Source organism: Hippopotamus amphibius, chromosome 5 (assembly GCF_030028045.1).
Source record: "Hippopotamus amphibius kiboko isolate mHipAmp2 chromosome 5, mHipAmp2.hap2, whole genome shotgun sequence".
Lineage (NCBI taxonomy): Eukaryota > Metazoa > Chordata > Mammalia > Artiodactyla > Hippopotamidae > Hippopotamus > Hippopotamus amphibius.
The window spans coordinates 101,153,673-101,168,290 of NC_080190.1; the positions used below are offsets into that span (position 1 = coordinate 101,153,673).

Below are 14,618 nucleotides of genomic sequence, written 5' to 3' on the forward strand. Positions count from 1 at the left end.
TGTCTTCAATTCTTTTCATTTTTTCTTTAGTCTGATCTGCTGCAGTTATTTCCACCATTCTATGTTCTAACTCACTTATCCATCCTTCTGCCTCAGTTATTCTGCTATTGATTCCTTCTAGAGTATTTTTTTAGAGTATTTTTAATTTCAGCTATTGTACTGTTCATCACTATTTGTTTGCTCTTTAGTTCTTCTAGGTCCTTGTTAAACATTTCTTATATTTTCTCCATTTTATTTCTGAGATTTTAGATCATCTTTACTATCATTACTCTGAATTCCTTTTCAGGTAGTTTGCCTATTTCTTCTTCATTTATTTGGTTGTGTGGGTTTTTATCTTGCTCCTTTGTCTGCAAGATATTCCTCTGTCTTTTCATTTTGTCTAATTTACAGTATTTGAGATCTCCTTTCCTTAGGCTGTAGAGTCATAGTTCCTCTTGCTTCTGTTCTCTGCCCCTGGTGGTGAGGTTGGTCCAGTGGCTTGTGTAGGCTTCCTGATGGGAGGGGCTGGTGCCTACACTCTGGTGGGTGGAGCTGAGTCTCTTCCCTCTGATGAGGATGGTCATGTCACATGGTGTGTTTTGGGCCTGTGTGAGCTTAGCATGACTTTAGGTAGTCTGTGTGCCGATGAGTAGGTTTGTGTTCCTATCTTGTTTGTTGTTTGGTGTGAGGGGTCCAGTGCTAGAAGCTGCAGTCAGTTGGGTGGAGCTGGGTCTTGGACTCAGATAGAGGCCTCCATGAGAGTTCTCAGTGATTAATATTCCCTGGGGCTGGGAATTCTCTAGCCGTCCAGCATCCTAGATTTGGCTCTCCCACCCCAGAGCCTCAAGCCTGACTTCTGGTCAGGGAACGAAGACCCTGAAAGTTGCTCATCATGGCAATAAAGGGGATAAAAAAAAAAAAAAAAGAAAAAAGAAAGAAAGAAAGAAAAAAAGACTAACAACCCCCCAGACAAATGGTAAAAAGTAAAATCAAACAAATAAAAACAGAAACAAGGCTTGCCTTCGCTCTTTAACCCTAACTTATAAGTCAGCAATTATTTTCAACCAATCTGCAAAGTTTTCACCTACTTTACTTACAAAAATCCCCATAGCATTATTTAATATATTTGAAGATATGAACATCAATAGTTTTAAGAAGTAGAGTTAGATGCTTTAGATTATAATGTCAGCTTAGTATGAGAGCAAACTGACTGTGACCTATGTGCCTCCATCATCTCCATGATTGCCATGACTGAACTTGCTGACCAGGATGGGAGCCTTTTCCACCAGAGCACCAGTTTCCATCCCAAAGTTACTTGCTCAGCTGAACAGAATGCCCTTCTAAGAAATGAGGTGTGTACATGAGAATCTATACTTTATTCTTCAAATTAAAATCTTTTCCCATCTATTACTTTTTAACCTGTCATTTTCTTTCATTCCTCAGCCTATGCAATGCAGGTTTCTAATCTGAGTCTATAGACTTCTAGGTTGCTCATGAGTGAATTTTTAGGTGAATGTGCAATGTCTATTATTCTAAAGGAAGGTATCCAGTATTTGTCAGATTCTTAAAGGGTTATTTGAACCCAAATGATTAAAGCCACTGTTGACAACTCATGTTAAATTCAGTGGCTCAGATAATCCTGGTATTTCACAGAATTGCCTCCAGCAAAGGGAACAGTAGAACAGTGAACTGCTAATTCCTTATGATATGATTTATGTTTTTTTGTACGTGTGGATCTTGCATAACTTTCCTCTGATCTTTCTACTGAAAAGCCTTTCAGGTTCTAAAAGTTTTATTCAGTATAAAGCACTCATCATACCACCAGGGTGAATCCTTGCACACAACCATGTGATCTGGACACTGGGAGCTGGGCTTGATGGTCACCCACCCTTCCATGTATCCACATATATTAAGAAATATATTGTTGAATTTAAAAAATATAATCATGAAGATCACTAAAATGTTAGCTCTCCTTTTAATTTTCATTTACATTTGGAGTCTAAAAAAACTATCAATCTCATAGAAGCAGAGAGTAGAAAATTTAATACTGGGGGCAGGGAGTGATACAAATAGGGAGAAGCTGGTAAAAAGGTACAAACCTTCAGTTATAAGATGAATACGGTGTTAGAAACTAATATATTACATGGTGGATATAGTTGTATTGTATAATTGAAGTTTCCTAAGAGAGTAGAAGTTTTCGCACACTTAAGAAAAAAAGTGTTGAGAGGTGCCTACTGTCCCCATGGTGGCTGTGCCGGAACACAGGGAGCCAGGGAAGGGGAAGGCCTTTAAGCTCCTAGGAATTTTAGATGTTGAAAACATTCCCTGTGCACGAGATTCAATATTATATGGTTCGTTAGGATCTGTTGTGGCTGGCCTTGGACACTTTTTGTTAACTAGTAGAATTAGAAGATCATGTGATGTTGGAGTAGGAGGATTTATCTTGGTGACTTTAGGATGCTGGTTCCATTGTAGGTATAATTATGCAAAGCTAAGAATCCAGGAAAGACTTACTAGGGAAGGAATTAAAAACAAGATTTTATATGAAAGTACCCACGTTTATCCTGAAAGAAAACAAACCAATGGTGACAGCAGCAGCAACTGAGCAGTCCTGAGCATAGGAAACCCAGATACAACTCACCTTCAGTGTGAACAAAGCTGAGATCAACTACAGATAGCATTTTATGTACCATAAGGCAGCTTTCAATCAAGTAAATAAAGCATGTGTAAGTTGTAAAAAAAAAAAGAAAAAAGGTGTTAATTTGATGAGGGCAATCCTTTCACAATGTCTATATCTATGTATGTCAAATCATCATATTGTACACTTTAAATATCCTACAATTTTATTTGTCAATTACACATCAAGAAAGCTGAAAAAACTGAAAATCTTTTAATTAAAAAAAATTTCTGGTGTTGTAGAAATAAAATAATATATTACTATTTCACTCATATTTAAATAAAAACCATAAAATTAAAAATAAAACCCAAACTGAAACAAAGTAAAAATTTAAAAATGGTGAACATCTTACATAATGAAATATGTATCTCAGCATTAACAGTTAAATAGAGAATGAACTGTTTCAATTTTTTAAATCCTACAAAAGAAGAATGTATAAATTATTTAAAATCTAAAACTGATGTTTGTTCAAAAAACAACAAAGGTAATAATGACTTTCGCCTCTGAAGAGCTAGATCCAGGGTCACTAACCTAATGCTACCAAATCTTATGGGAAAGCAAGATGCTACATTGTCACCTGGAGTTGCTTGTTCATATCTGGACCTGGGGATGACACTCTGTCTCTAAATGGCATAGAGGAGGTAGTCCCTCCAGGCCAGAGTCAAGACTCATTTGTAGGTGACATGTGCAGAAAACCATACCTGCCCTGAACACCTGCAAAGATGACTGGAGAGCAGAAGACCTAAGCAGGCCTTAGAAAGGACTTCAGAGTAGACACAAAAACCTGTAGGACACGTTCAGTGGATGACTGCTAAGCACCGTTGTCCCATTTGTACTACTGCATAAAAGTACCCCAAACTTAGTGGTTTGAAACAGCTCTTTTATTACGCTCAAGGATTCCATGGATCAGTAACTTAGGAAGGACTTGTCTAGATATCTCTCCCCTGAGATTTCTCATTCAGTTGTGGTCTTGGGCTATAGTATCTGACTTGATATGGCCAGATATGGCTGCTAGTTGATACTATTTTTTGGAGCCCAACTGGGACTGTCATATTTGTCTATACTTGGCCTCTCCATGTGGTCTGAGTATCTAAACTTGGCCTCTCTATGTGGCTTGGCTTCCTCAAAGTAAGGGAGGCTCAGGGAAGCTGGACTACTTACATGGTCACTCAGGACTCCAAAATCCAGTAAGCAAAGGAAATTGCATTGCCTTGGAAGTCATACAACACTGCTCTTCTGGATTTTGGTGGTTATGAGTAAGTCACTAAGGCCAGTTCGCATTCAAGGAAGAGGGACAAAGGCCCCATCTCTTGCTGGTGGAGTTTTAAAGAATGTGCAGACATGTAAAGCCACTGCAACCAGTCTTAATGAGAGCCCTTGCTATTGATTGGGAGTCTCATTCTTGCTACCTGATATGGAGACCTAATATTTTCTTATTTATTTATTTATTTATTTATTTTAAAAACTTGTTTCCGACTTTGTCAATAAGAGACCCACACTGGCTGGAATGTTAACAACATTCCCAGGCATATCAGAAGTCTGCATAGAGCTACTGATATACTTTCACAGCTTGTCAACGATCCCAGTCTTTAAATGACGTTTTGTGGATCTGGTCAGAGTGATAATTCTCTAGGGAAAATTCCTTTCTAGTATATTGACACTAGTTTGTACACGTATCTTTTAATGTATTCTCTTTTCTTTCCAAAGAGAATTCCAACTTTCCTTCCCTTGCATAAGCAGCCGGATATTGTCCACATTGAGCAGTGCTCTGACCAGCTGGATTTCAATTAGTGATCAACTTGCTGGTGGAAGCCAAAAACTGCAGCACGAAGTGACTGAGGAGAAAGCAAGAGGAGGGTGGAAGAGTAACTGATGGGAGGCAAGACAGAATAATGAAGACGTAAAAGAGGAAAAAGAGAATGGGAAGTTGCTCAGGGCAGGTGGTTTGGCCTTTATCATAGCTTCTGCATCCTATTTTCCTATTTACAAAGCGTATAGATTTTGTGACTACACAGCAATCCAAAATGACATCAAAACTCCTAACATCAGCTCTTGTGAGGCATAAGGGATGAAATCACTAAGAATGATATGGCCTGATAATGTCACATATGTTCCTTAGCAATTCTATTCCACACATATTAGTATGAATGCATCCATTTGCAGATGGGAAGAAAAAATGACTTAGAGATGACTGAAATGAATCAAACAACAAGGAGAATTTTGTCTGCTTCTGAAACTAAGACAAAACAGGGTGACACTGCAATTGTATACTTCTCATCTAGGTCTTACCTGCGGGATCTGACATTAACAGCATTTTTCAAGTGGTAAGCTAAAAGTTACTATTAATGAAACCCCTCCAAACTGATCATCACCAAGTGATGATGGATTTCTTCATTCTACACTTATATACTTTCCTCAGTGTCTTCTTACCTTGCTGCCATACTGTGGGGAAGGGTTAACTCAACTCCTCCACTATCCAGCAAGTTAGCCTTAGTCCAAACTCACCCAGATTCAGAATGGGCATTTCAATTTGCTCTCAGCATTCCTAAAGTATAGCTACAAATAAAAGAACTGCATTTTTTTCTCATACTCTCCAAATATCCTGAGAACTGCAATTGCTAATTTTGAATCCTAGCACCGCAATTTCTCCTGATTGCAAAACTTTCTTAGAGATTTAATGGATTCCTGCCCATGGGGAGACTGATAACTTTCGAACCCTTGAGAAGGACGGTAAAGGAAGTGGGAATGAAGGGGTGGGCGTGGCCAGAAGTCTGCACCAGCAGGATTTGCTGCAGACTGACCGCAATTTTGAGTATAGAATTCACCGGAATACAACGTGCGGAGGCAAACAGCAGCAAATTGCAGAGGTGGAACTCTGAGAGACTGATGAAATACTGCTGGGAGAAGGGTGGGAAAAGGATGGTGTAGAGCCTTGGCTTCGGTCACTTAGAAAAAGAAATGTTTTGGCCTCTGTTTTCTACGTTGCTCTGTGTATCTAATTTGTTGGCCTCATTTTCTAGCACATGTAATGTTTTTCAAAGGTCCATCTTTTCCAGTGTGGACTGGTTCCCTGAGGTATGACAGAGAAGTTGGATCCCAGCAACACTTAAAAGCTGTAAGTTCAAGGCAAGTTCTTCAAATTGCAGAGTGTGTATCTCCCTCTCTAACAGGGGCACATTCTACATTATTTGCATCATGAGGTTACAGGAAATGCCTCTCTATTCACACAATGGTTAGACTTGGTGCCTAGGGAAGGAGTTTGGTAGATTGGCGGCTTCATTCCTTACACAGAGGGAATGAGAGAGGTAACCTCAGCCTGTGGCCCCGTTAGGCACATGAAGGGCTCCTGAGCATATATCATGCAGAGGTGGGTGGGAAGGGCTTAGTCTGAGAATCATCAGATTTCTCAGAGCTGCCTCTTTCCTATCAGCATCTTTGCTCTCAACCCTTAAAGCAGCCCAGAGTCTTACCCCCACTTCCTCCCTACAATAGACACCATAGGGGAAAATGTAAAATATAGGTGTCTTCTGGCATCCAGGCCTCAGAGTGAAAGACAGCAGCCGCATGCAGGGGCAGGAACAAGTCAGGGAGGATGCTTTTCAGACCAGAGGCCACACATGGGAAGCCGGTTCTCTGGGTCCAGCTGATGGACCTGCACCAGAGCCCTGCACACGGCTCTGGCCTCGGTGCCATCAGAACTGGGGTGTGGCCTAGGCCTCCCGCACAGATGAGAGGCTAATAGGCACTTGGTTTTCCTTCTGGCTGTATGAGCCGCTGTTTTTCCTTATGGTCAAAAATTCCTATCACTAAAATTATGAAAGTATTCTACAAAAAAAGTTGGAATTCTGCAGAAAATCTGATTTACTTCTTGGTCTTTGTGCCTAATTCTAGATACTACTCTATGTATATTCTCTGTAAATATTCTCACTTGAAGAACTTTCAAATAAGTATATATGTTTAATTTTTAGCATATACAGATTTCCTATCTAGGAATTAATTTTTAAAGAAAGCACTCCAGTGGTGTTTGTTGCCTTTTCTTTTGCTGCATAGCTCTCTGCACTAGTTCTACTGAAGTTTTACAGAGAATCCATTTCCTGTAAACTGCACCTGACTGATGCTTCTGAATGAATAAAATGCAACTAATGGCATTATTTTCCTCTCAGGCAAAGTATAAAGTAACTGCAAGAAAGAGAGGTATACCTTTTATTTAAAGAAAGTTGTGAGAAAATAAGTGATAAATGGTAGCCTTAAGAACAAATTTAACACTACTTGCATCTACGGAATATGATATGGAATTGTGTAGCTTTTCCAAGCCTACCACACGTTCCACCTTACGTGGTCCATGTCAGCTACATACAGCTCTGGATTTTTGTGGACCTAGGGAAGGAATGGACGCTTAAAAAGTAAAGCAGACACTCAGTATTTGGGCCTATGGAGAATCGTGCAAAAGCAAAACACTTTTAATAGACTTGATTTTTAAAAGAACAAAACAAGAATAGGAAAAGTACCCGAGGGTTAATTAAAAGTAATGTCTAAGGCCCAGTGAAGAATGAGACATAACGTGGAAACAAGATTTAAGGTTCCTGGAAGAAAAAGAAATGTTTCGTTTCAGGGTTGGTTTGCTGTGTTTCCAGTGGGTCTGCAATTCATGAAGTGCAGTGTGGCTAATTTGTGTGTGATCTAGATAACACAACTCCTTCTATTTCTCTAACTTCTTAACATTTATGATTTTCTGCATTTGAGGCCCCTCGCTGGGTTATAAGATTGGAATGTAACTGTTAATTTTAGTTCGGTGTCTTTGTGAAATGCATTCGGCTATCCACACGACATTTCTCATTTCTTGTTCCTTCAGCTTGGTGTATGCATAAAACACCCCATAATGGAATTGCCTGTTGAATGCCAGCACGTTCATCTGTACCTGAGGAAGGAAAAAAAAGAAAACATGGACCATCAACCTCTCTGGAACATACTACGTTAATGAAATAATATTAAGCTACAAGACTGGCTTGTGCTTGTGCAGTGCTTATCTGTATTTAAATAGACAATTTCCAAAATGGGTCAAAGAAAGGGAAGCACTAGGAAATTTTCCTTGGTCACAACTTTTAAAATTTTAAAGCAGTTTTAGGCTACTGAACTCCCTTTCACGGTAATGCCACTGGCCTCTGGAATTTGCACCAGGTGATATTATGAGTTTTCTTAGGACGCTCTGCAAAAATCTGACATACAGCTGAATTGTTTTATTTCTGCAGAAGACAGATCAGTACAAGAAAATTTTCAAAAAAATTTTTTTAAACTGGGGTACAGTCTGAAATGGAACAATTCCTTTATTCTTTACCATTTAGAAAAAAGGAGAAGGGGTACTGCGTCCCTCACACAGTTTTAAAAACCTTAAGCAAAGCAGTCAGGAAGGGGAGGCCCCCTGCTCTCAGAAACAAGCACAAGTTTTTCCTGCCAAGGGCAGCTCCTTTAACAGCCATCTTTTCAGTATAAGTGCAATAGTGTGGAATTTTAAAACATCCCTAATATATGGGATAACCTGCATTGTTTTCACGTCTTTCTAAAGAATCATTGACAATGTCTAGACTAGGACTTACAGGAAGACCCCCATACTACTTTCTCAAGCCAGTCTAACCTTAAAGTGTGGGTAAATTTCAGTGTTCTCTGTTAGTTCCAATCAGACTGAGATGGAAGGACCAGTGGTTTTAGGGAAATGAATAAAGTACACTAGAAAAAAATTTTCCAGGTTTGGAGGACCTATCAGGCTACCCTCCCCCAAAGTCCTCTTGTTGCACATTTCAGTAGCCCAGGATTTGGCTATAAATGGATTAAAGTACTCTTCAGCCTTTTCAGGGAAAGAGAATCTAGACTGGATGGATTTCCATGCAAATAATTCCTAAGTGTTATAACTGTGCACAGGAGTGATAAATCCTTCTTGAATAAGGGCTAGGTTACAGTGGGATGCACTTAACAGTGTGACCCACGGGGACAGTCAATATGTGATCATGAGAACATCCTAGCTTTGTTTCCCTAGTTAATTACAGAATGACTGCCTTACTGCCAGAGCTTCACTCTGTGCACATCCATCTGGATATGACAATCCCGCAAGAAGCCATCATATGTGAATCACAGGGCCTTGACTCTCCCAGGCAGAGATACTAATATCCATTCAAACGACAAATATGCCTAATTAATTGGCCTGATCAACTGTAAAAAGAAAATCCAAGTTAAAAAAAAATACTAAAACCCAGAGCATGAGAAAAAGAGTTTAAAAGCTAGCAGCATCTCCTTTCACATCATACCTCACGCTCATAAAACACATCCTCCAATGTCTTTCCCCCACTGCTATCACCTACAGCCTCAAACAAGGGCTTGTATACCTGGAAAACAAAGACAAGAAGTTGTTTTTTTAAACAAATTTTCATTTTTTAGTAATATAAAAACTATTTTTCTAGCAACATAGAAATTGGGCATTTATTTTAGAAAATCTATCCAGAAGGCCTGGATGTTTTTTTGTAGGATCTTTGGCCTCTTAAGGAAATACTGAAAAATCCAAACAACGAGAGTATGGATGGAATTCCATCCTGTTGGCTTTATCGGGCCTACAAGGCAAGAGGCAAAAGCGGCTCTACTCCCAGTGTACACTGTTTGAGCTAATTTCCACATTTGATTCTTAGGCTAGTTAGACACATTATAGAAGCTAAATGAGTACTTATGGTTTAATCAGTATGGCTTCATGGGTTCTTTGAGATGACAACTGAAAAAATTTGCATGGAATTTCAAATGAGGAAGGGGTGGAAATGGGGGAGAAGCTCAAATTTTAATATTATGCTAAAGAGCCTCTTACAGTGACACAAGAGATGTTACAAAGGTTCATGCATTGTTTGCTGGCTTATCTTTGCTGGAGGGCTTTGGAAATCCACAGGCAAAGATTAAGAGGGGTGTCATTCAAGTTCTGGAAAAGCTACCTGGAGGGTATGTTACTGTTTGCAGGTCAGAAGGAACAGTATGAGGGCACGAAGTTATAACCTTGAGCTGAGAAGCTTCAGGTTTTCCAAGAGCAACTGGGTGCTGGAGTGGGAGAGGACATAGCAGCCCTCTTTCCTTTCCTGGATCCTGGCCACTCAGCAAAGGGAGTGGTATAAACAGCATGTCCACATTTTCCCCTGTCCTTCAAGTAGACATTCTGTACCTAACACTGTTTGCCCAATGGGCACTTGAAAGGACGGCTGGGTCAGGCTCTTTTACATAACTCTGACATGAGCTCACATTTCCAGAACACTGCACCCGTCCCTTGGGGAACTTGCTTTATCAAGCACTTTCAAAAAATAAAGGGCTCAAATGACCATTCCTTGGAGACTTAAACAACTACTTGCTTGGCAGGAACCTTAAAAAACACCACTAGCTTGCGTTAGAAGCGCGATGTATTTCTTTGGGAGAGACATTATGGCAAGAGACACTGTTTTCAATTCTACAAACATTACAACTGCTTTAGCTAAGAAATGTGAATGTGATATGTGGACTTCTAAAGTACATGTGACAAAATTATGCAAGGCGTTTCGGGGATGAGGGATAAGCACATACTCCGTAATGGTCCGCTACTCTCTTCATCTGCTCAAAGTCCTCTGCTTGGGCCAGGAGGCGCAGCCCCTCGGGGTAGAGCTTGCCACAGGTCGGGTAGAGGGTCTCCCGGTCCTCTTTGCTCAACTCGGTGCCAAAGGAGTTAAGAGTGATGATAAAGGCACGTCTGTCCGCCTCAAACTGAATTTGCAAGGCATAAAAATCCATGAAATCGAACCACCTTACTAAGTGCTCTAGACAAATTCATTTCCAAAATGATTTGCTTTCCTTTCCCGATCTATGTCTAATTATAAAACTGACATATGTTATTAATGTTCCCGTAGTCTCTTCCTGTAATGGAGTAACTCTGCTTGCCAGAGAAGGGTCACACAGCAGTGATGACAGCTCAGGAGCCCAGGACATCCCACTAAACTTCAGTTTCCAGGCTCTCTGTTGTGACTCACGTGTCTCTCTCACGTAGGCTACTAGAGTCTCAAATGTCTCTTCCATAAAAATTGGAATAAAACATACTTGCTGGGGTCGATTCAGAGATAGAACAAGATAATGTAAATAGAAGGGCTTGGCAGAGTGTTTAGAATGAAAGTGCCCTGTCATACGTGTTAACATACCTTTCTGGTTGTTGACGTCAGTATGACTTTTTTACATAATGAAACTGTGCTAATTACTATTTGTTTGTACTTTCCTGGTTTTGGTATTCTTCTTTAAAGTCCTAGGTTAGATATCAATAAATCTAAGTCTGTAGATAAGGATTACAGGGCTCAGGACAAGTGATTGTCTTCTCAGGGCCTCAGTTTCCTTATTTGTAAATGGTGGGATTTGGCTACACGATCTCTCAGGTGGGTCACATACTCTCCCAGCCTGTCTTCTCTGTGCTGAGCACCCACTAGGCACCTGAGCTCCCAGCCCCACGTCAGGCCTCTCTGTCTCATCTAACCACGGAGTCCTTCTTGAAATTGCCTTCTATTCCTTTGGACTCCTCTTAGTTTTCCTTCTATCTACTCTAACCATTTCATCTCAGTCTTTTCCTCCATGGGCACCTCCTCTGCCCACCATAGAAGTTTGCCATGATGTCCTTGGGCTAAGAAGGCCTTCTCCATCCACCCAAAGCAACCGGCACTTACCACGTTATTTTAAAATATGTGCATGTGTCTTTCACCCCACTACACTCTAAAATCTTTGAGGGATCATGTCTTTCTTGTTCACTGTTCATTTTTGAATATCCAGTGCCTGACACAGGCAGATCTGAACTGTTTACTAAATCCAATAAAATGGTCCATGGTTCTATTACTTTAAAAATTCTCTAACATTCTCTACAATGTTGCTACCCAAGGTGTGTTTCAAGGATTAGTAGCTTTGACATCACCTGGAAGCTTGTTAGAAGTTCAGAATCTTAGACTGTAGTCCAGACCTAGTGAACCAGAATCTGCATTTTAACAAGATTCCAAGCGTGTTCACATGCACAGGAAAGCTGAAATGAATTGCTCTACAATATTATTTTTGACTAATTAACCAATAACAAATCCAGACTTGCAATAGATTTTACTGGAACTCTTCTGTTAGAACAGGTGTTTCCTATCAGTAGAGCGAGAGTTGGTTCCTTCTGATCCTTTTGATTGCTCTCATGGAAATGATGGGCGCATCAGAAACGAGGAGCAGCCTCATTGGGAAGCAAAGGCAGCTGCCTCTGGCTACTGAATGTAACCAGTCCTGTCTGTAATTTTAGACCTTCCAGGGATAAGAGAAGAAATGCAAGAGGGAGATTTCATGGCAATAAGAAATATCAAATAGGGTAGGAGGAGCAACAGTGGAGTTAATTGTCCCAGATCATCTTCAAGGTCCTTTCTAGTTCTAAAATGTTAGAATAATGAGAGAAATAGGGCTGGGTAGGCAGCACTGCAGGCATGCAAGGCAGAGCAAGAAGCTCTATATAGAGCTTGACATTTTGGAGGAATGGTCACAGCTCAAACCCTGGGGAAGCAGCTGGAGAGGCAGGATGGACAGGTAGCTGGTGAGGGAACAGGAGAGGCTTCACAAGTCACACCAAGAAGAGAGGACTTTGATGTGGCTGGTTATCTGAACATGCCACACACTTTCCAACTTCCTGTCCTTGTTAATACTTGTTTCCTTTGCCTACAGAGCACATACTCTGTTGCATAACTCTCCAGGCCGAAATCTGCATCTTGAGGGTTCCACCAAATGAAATCTTTTTCACAAGAAGCCCTTCTCTTTCCTCTCTAATTGGATATGATTTCTTTTGACTCCTTATCATACTTTAATTTCCCTTTTATTATAACTGTCTATCTACTTTGCTACTTTCTTCTAGCCGAAAGGCTCTGTGTGTGTGTGTGTGTGTGTGTGTATTCTCTTAGTGAAAAGAACTATAATTTCTGAATTGTGAAGGGGCTATCCTGTCTTTGACCATCCCTAAGCAGACAGTTTGCCATGGCATCTGATTATAGCGGAGAGTAGATGGGGTGTTCCTAGTTTCCTGTAAGCCCTTGTATCATTTTCAGAGGGCAGCCAGCCTGTGTGGTACAGAGTATATCAGAGGTATTTCTGTTCACTCTTCCCTTCAAAGGCTCATGCATTTTAAAACCATAACTTATTTTTTGTTGTTGTTGCAAAAGATTACCATGCACCATGGATGTATTCAAAACCATTATCCATTGCTCATGATGGAGTTGGGCTTGATCAGGTCAAAAATTCTTGCCAGTTCCTTACAGGAGGAAGGGCTCCCTGGTGGGAGTAGCGGATAGAGGTGTCAATGGCAGTGGAAGAGAGTGAAGTGAACGGGGACCAAACCCAGCCTTATTAGCATGTGCACTGACCAAGGGAGATGAAACAAACTTATGCGGTGCTTGTTTTTCACTGCTTCGTTAACCTTACAGACTGTCAGAAGAGCAGGAATAAGAGACAAACACGGCAGCACATTGCCTGGAACATAAGTCAATTTCTTCTTTTAAATATGAAGCTACAATCTTGTAATTAGGTCACATTTTCACCTACAAGCCTAAGTTAATGCCCTCTTCCACTACATTCAGTTTTTTGAAGTCTCCTGTCAATTGAGACCAAATGAGAATATATATGGAAGAACTTTAGAAATTCTAAATGCTCTACAGTTGCACAAATAAAAGGGGAAGTAATTACATGATCTGGTATATATATATATAAAACTGACAAACCTCTTCTGATCATATTATTAGAAATGGTATAATTGCATGCCATGTGTAACTGATATTTTTATATAAAAGTATAAAGATAGTTAAATGGATTTTTATTTTTAACACAGCTTGAAAAAAATCTGATCTAATAAGGCAGTATCATGGGTATAGGAAAGGGACAAAGAGGACACAGGGTATATAGTATGAGTATTTTGACCGAATCTTCCTGATGATGTGTTCTTCTAATATTGTGCTGTCCTTTTTACACTACCAAGGGTTACAAAGACGTAATTCTTATTTTTTTCTGATTTTTATAGCACGTGCAGCGTGATCTTGCTTAAGAATTAGCACTTTCCTTTATACAAAAGAACTGTGTAGGTGAATTTAATGCAGAGGTAATTTAACATAGTAGATAAACATGTAAGAACTGGAACCAGGCTACCTGGGTTCAAATCCTGACATTACCACTTACTAGCTGTTTGACATCAGGCAACTTACTAGCCTTCTCTGTGCCTCAGTTGTCCCTTCTGAAAAAGAGGTGCTAAGCTACCAATCTCATTGTGCTATTTTGAAGTCCAAGTGAATTTGTGTACACAAAGCACTTAGGATAGTATCTGGTATATAATAAATGTCAGCTATTAATAGTGCCATTGTAGCATAAAGAAGATGTGGCACATATATACAATGGAATATTACTAAGCCATAAAAAAGGAATGAAATTGAACTATATGTAATGAGGTGGATAGACCTACAGACTATCATACATAGCGAAGTAAGCCAGAAAGAGAAAAACAAACACTGTATGCTAACTCATATATATGGAATCTAGAAAAATGGTACTGATGAACCCAGTGACAGGGCAAGAATAAAGATGCAGATGCAGAGAACGGACGTGAGGGCATGGGGGGCAGGGGGTGGCGAAGGGGAAGCTGGGATGAAGTGCGAGAGTAGTACTGACGTAAATACACTACCAAATATAAAATAGATAGCTAGTGGGAAGTTGCTGCATAACATAGGGAGATCAACTCGATGATGGGTGATGACTTAGAGGGCTGGGATAGGGAGGGTGGGAGGGAGTCATGGGAGGGAGGGCATATGGAGATATATGTATAAATACAGCTGATTCACTTTGGTGTACAGCAAAAACTGTCACAACAGTGTAAAGCAATTATATTCCAATAAAGAGCTTTAAAAAAAAGGCAAAAAAAATGCCATCGTATACC

The 14,618-nt window shown here is 40.1% G+C and overlaps 1 protein-coding gene and 1 pseudogene across 1 annotated transcript in view; one reads left to right on the plus strand and one right to left on the minus strand.

Annotated features, from left to right (window-relative positions):
• Positions 1-2,221: 2,221 nt before the first annotated feature.
• LOC130854526 (cytochrome c oxidase assembly protein COX20, mitochondrial-like) lies at positions 2,222-2,495 on the plus strand (annotated as a pseudogene).
• Positions 2,496-6,839: 4,344 nt separating this feature from the next.
• The window catches only part of ATP6V0D2 (ATPase H+ transporting V0 subunit d2), a 48,209-nt gene continuing 40,430 nt past the window's right edge, over positions 6,840-14,618 (minus strand). Inside the window, exons 6-8 of the mRNA XM_057736132.1 lie at positions 10,238-10,414; positions 8,956-9,033; positions 6,840-7,574 (exon numbers count right to left, since the gene is read on the minus strand). Coding sequence (XP_057592115.1) covers positions 7,413-7,574; positions 8,956-9,033; positions 10,238-10,414 — 417 coding nt within the window. The 3' untranslated portion in view covers positions 6,840-7,412. The remainder of the gene's footprint in view (positions 7,575-8,955; positions 9,034-10,237; positions 10,415-14,618) is intronic.